Source organism: Penaeus vannamei, chromosome 10 (assembly GCF_042767895.1).
Source record: "Penaeus vannamei isolate JL-2024 chromosome 10, ASM4276789v1, whole genome shotgun sequence".
Taxonomy (NCBI): domain Eukaryota; kingdom Metazoa; phylum Arthropoda; class Malacostraca; order Decapoda; family Penaeidae; genus Penaeus; species Penaeus vannamei.
In genome coordinates, this window is record NC_091558.1 from 5,099,975 (window position 1) to 5,104,974 (window position 5,000).

Sequence of the window (5,000 nt, forward strand, 5' to 3'; positions counted from 1 at the left end):
GTTTTAGAATCATTATTATTATTATCATTACCGCCATTGTTGTTATTGTTATTATCACAGTTAACATTATAACTTGCTGTTATTGCTTTTCTTATCATTATCATAGTTGTTATCACTATTATGCTATTATAATTATCATTACCATCATTGTTATTATTGTTATCGCTGTTATCATTATTGTAGTTATTACCTTCATTATTATCACTATTGTTATTATCATTATTATCCTTATTTTTACTATTACCATAACATTATTACTATCCTTGTTATTATCCTTATTATTGCTATCTTTATTATTATCCTTATAATTATTACTATTATTATTATTATCATTATTATTATTTTCAGTTAACATTATTATTATTTTCTATTATCATTATTATTATTATTATTGTCATCATTAATAGTAGTAGTAGTAGTAGTGTAATTATGATTGTTACTGTTAAAATCATACAACTACTGATTATTATTATTGGTAGTGGTAATAGTATGTTTTCTTATATCATTATTATCATTACTATTTCTATTATTGTTATTATTATTATTATTATAATTATTATTATAATAATTATTCATATCATTATTATTCTTATTAGTATTACCATCATTATCATATTTATCATTATTGTTATCATCATTATTATCATTATTACTCTCATTATTATTACTATTTCAATTATCATTACCATTATTATTTTATCGTTATCATTATCATCATTGTTATCATAATTATCATTATCATTAGTAGTAGTAGTAGTAGCAGTAGTAATGGTAAGATTATTATCATTACTATCATTACACTACTACTACTGCTACTACTACTCTTGAGATAATGTTATGTATCACTGTTATTGTTGTTTTATTATTATTGTTATTATTATTGTTGTTGTTGTTGTTGCTGTTGTTATCATTATCATCATTATTATTATCAGTGTTATTATAATTATCATCATTATTATCATTATTATTATTATCATTATTACTACGACTACTACTACTGCTATTTTTGCTACTTTCATTTTAACTGTCACAGTTGTTATCAATATTGCTATTCTTTTATTTTCATTATCATCATTATTATTTTCAGTAGTAGCTGTAGTAGTAGTAATAGTAGTAGCATTGGAATTATAAATATAATTATAATGTCAATTATTATTATCGTTATTATTATAATCATTATTGTTGTTGTTGTACTTATACTAACACCAACAACAAAATGACTAATAGTAACAATAATGATAATGATAAAAATAACAATAATGATAATTGTAATAGTGATGTGATAATGATAATTGTGATAATAAGTATGGTAATGATGATGATGATGTGATAATTACAAATAATGATTACAATAATAATGATGATAATAATAATAATAACAATAAGTATTATTGTTATTATGATAATAATAATAACAACAATAATTATGATGATGATATAATGATAATGATAACAGTAGCAACAATAATAATGGTAATAATAATGACAACAACAGCAACAATAATAGAGGTAATGATAATAATGATAATAATAATGATAATAATAATAATAATAATAATAATAATAAGAAGAAGAAGACGAAGAAGAAGAATGAGAATAATTAGCCGATTTAATTTACAAACAATAAGTTAAAAATATAAACACGATATTAAAACAAAGAAACTAGATAAAAATCTTTAATAACAATGGTAAACATGCTGATGAGAAGTATTTTACTCATAATAATAACACTATTAATGATCAATAATAATGATAGCAAGGATGATGATGAAAATAATAATAGTAATTACGATAGTTCAGATAATAAGCAAATGAAACAACGAAACAGACACGAAGAGAAATGAAAAAGAAGGCGTGGTGTGTCTCCGTCCACGTTGGAGGGGAAGAGAGAGAGAGAGAGAGAGAGAGAGAGAGAGAGAGAGAGAGAGAGAGAGAGAGAGAGAGAGAGAGAGAGAGAGAGAGAGAGAGAGAGAGAGGGAGAGGGAGGAGACGGGGAGAGGAGGGAGGGGGGGAGGAGGGAAGAGAGCAGTAGACGCCGCGCCGACCTCGTGGGTTGTATTCGCCTCCCTCCTCCTCCTCCCCCCTTCATCCCCCCTCCTCCCCCCCTCCTCCCCCTCCCGCTCCCACAGTCCCCCCCACCCCCCCATACCCGTAGCCGACGTCCCGCCAGACCCTGAGCAGACTCCCAACTCGGCGTCAGTTCCCTGCTGGCTAGTAAGCGAGGTGGGCTGCGACTGTGTTTCTCCGCACGACAGGCACAGCGTGTACCCGTCGCCATCCCCCTCCCGAGCGGTGCGTTGTGTGCTTCCCGACCTCACGCGTACTTGTAGACTGTGTACGTGTGTGTGTATATATATATATACACACACATATATATATATCATACACATCGAAGACATTTTAAGCTAGCAATATACTTTGCATTTTTTAAGGTCATTTATACTCATGTAGCGGATGTGGGATAGTTTTGCTGTGTCGACTTGCTTTTACAGTCTTATGCGAGTTCATTGCATTTGTTTTGCGTCTAAGAGTTTAGTTAGGAAGGAATCCGAGCGCCGAGACGATTAAAAGATCCCCCGAACCGTTTTCTTCTCCCAGACTAATGCTTGAGTTCCATGACCCTTTCCAGCCAAGCTATTCGCCCTCCAGTCTGTCCTTAACTGCCAGGTTTAAGAGAGCGAAATTATATCGCATACCTGCATAGGCGTTGCAATAATACGATTTTAGAAGATGATTCATCAGTGTTTGTATTTGTGTGAATTACAAGTATTATTGGTTTTGCTTGTACAGTACGTGTCTATAACAAGATCTAAAGTAATTAGGATTCATAATCACTTTATTACATCCAGATCATAGTTAAAGATTCCATATTTCTCGTGGTAGTGTTCCAGTGTTAACTGTGAAAGCCAGTTGTTCATAATGCCAAAGACATATGGTTAGGTATCCTCTTCGGAGAGACTGTACGCGCTTTTATAGGCGATAGGCCTACATAGTTCCTTCCCCCCCCACTCTCTCCCCCACCCCCTCAGCCTCCCCGCGCCCTCATTTCTGCCTGTGTCCCTCCGTGTGCTTGGGTACATCCCTCCACCACAGCAGCGGCGACCTGTGTCTGAATTCTTTTAGTGTTTTACAGATGACATGAACAGTCAGTGCTGAGTATTGTTATGACAACGGATTTACAGACAGCGGAATGTACTCGGGTGTGAAGATACAGTGTCAAGGAAAAGAGATATAAAAGAGTGGCCGCAGCAGTGATTTTAACAGTGAAAGAGAAACCGATCTGTCGTTCTCGGAGAGCCAGCGGCCGCCCAACCTGGCTGGAAGCTCCTCGAGGCATCCCCAAGGAAGAGACGCGAAGTGTGGACCCAGCCTCGGTTCCTCAGCCTCCGACACCTGACGTTAGAACAAAATGGGGTACGTAGACCGTGAGGTTCACCGACATGTGTTTCTTCTTCACCTGACCTGCTCTGCTTGTGTCTCGCGTGGGTGGCTGGCAGACCTGGTTCTTGGTGTACCTGTATCATGTATATCGAAGGCCGTGTGACCTTGGTGTTAAGATCACTCGGTGTATAACGTGTTTTTCTTGGTTCGGTTAGGTGACATGGTCGTATTAGGAAGTAAATCAAGCGATATTTCAACTTCACAACTTGGCCAACCAGTTATGCAGTCCGATTCTTTATTTATTTATTTTTTGTTTATTTTATTTTATTTTATTTTATTTTTTATTTTTTTGATACGGTGATGTTTGTGCAACCTGAAGCTTACCAACAACGGATCTTTAACTGAAGCATAAAAAAACAAGTATAAATATCATAAACGCCTATCTGCAGTTTACGGAAGCCTGCTCAGAGGATCCAGCACCCTTTGCGGATTGGATTGACGAAGTTTTTTTGTTGCATACAAGGATTCCGATGCTTTTACTGTGGATTTTGATTCCGGTTGGATGCGCTCGGCGGGTTTCTCGTTTCGTCTATGGCTCCTTTAAGATGTAATGTTTGTTGATGTGTGAAATGGTATCCGGATTTTAGTTGAGGATTATGAAGAAGAAAGGTATGAATGAGAATGAATATCTTCACAATACAAGAGATGTAATTGACCGGTTTCGAATGTATCTTCGTCAGAAATACATAGATTTATTCGAAACCGGTCAAACACATCTCTTGTATTGTAAAGATATTCATTCTCATTCATACCTTTCTTCATTTGTCAACGTGAATACGGTTGATTGAGGTTTATGATCATAAGCATCAAGATTCGATACTGTGAGAGTGTTTTGGACCAGCCAGCTAGTTTGAATATATTTCAAAACATGCATGTCACTACCGCTTTCCCCGTTTTCGCTCTCTCTCTGTCTGTCTGTCTGTCTCTCTGCCTCTGTCTGTCTCTCTCTCTCTCTCTCTCTCTCTCTCTCTCTCTCTCTCTCTCTCTCTCTCTATATATATATATATATATATATATATATATATATATATATATATATATATATATTCTCCCCCTCTCTCTCTCTCTCTCTCTCTCTCTCTCTCTCTCTCTCTCTCTCTCTCTCTCTCTCTCTCTCTCTCTCTCTCTCTCTCTCTCTCTCTCTCCCTACCTCCTTTCCTCCTTCCCTCCTCTCTCTCTCTCTCCTTCTCTCTCCTTCTCTCTCTTATGACTTATGTCCGATTTCTCTCTCCTCTCTCTCTCTCTCTCTCTCTCTCTCTCTCTCTCTCTCTCTCTCTCTCTCTCTCTCTCTCTCTCTCTCTCTCTCTCTCTCTCTCTCTCTCTCTCTCTCTCTCTCTCTCTCTCTCTCTCTCTCTCTCTCTCTCTCTCTCTCTCTCTCTCTCTCTCTCTCTCTCTCCTTTCCTCTCTCTCTCTCTCTCTCTTATGACTTATGTCGATTTCTCTCTCTCCTTCTCTCTCTTATGTTGATTTCTCTCTCTCTCTCTCTCTCTCTCTCTCTCTCTCTCTCTCTCTCTCTCTCTCTCTCTCTCTCTCTCTCTCTCTCTCTCTTTTCCTCCTTC

General features: G+C 36.5%; 1 protein-coding gene across 2 annotated transcripts in view; it reads left to right on the forward strand.

Annotated features, from left to right (window-relative positions):
• Nucleotides 1-5,000, forward strand: part of LOC113820418 (uncharacterized) — a 72,414-nt gene that overhangs the window by 29,381 nt on the left and 38,033 nt on the right. The window contains exons 1-2 of one of the 2 annotated variants that reach the window (XM_027372748.2): nucleotides 2,204-2,292; nucleotides 3,134-3,414. The exons of the other annotated variant lie outside the window; for it this stretch is intronic. Coding sequence (XP_027228549.2) covers nucleotides 3,410-3,414 — 5 coding nt within the window. The 5' untranslated portion in view covers nucleotides 2,204-2,292; nucleotides 3,134-3,409. Of the gene's footprint in view, nucleotides 1-2,203; nucleotides 2,293-3,133; nucleotides 3,415-5,000 lie in introns of those variants that run through there. 2 annotated transcript variants of the gene reach the window in all.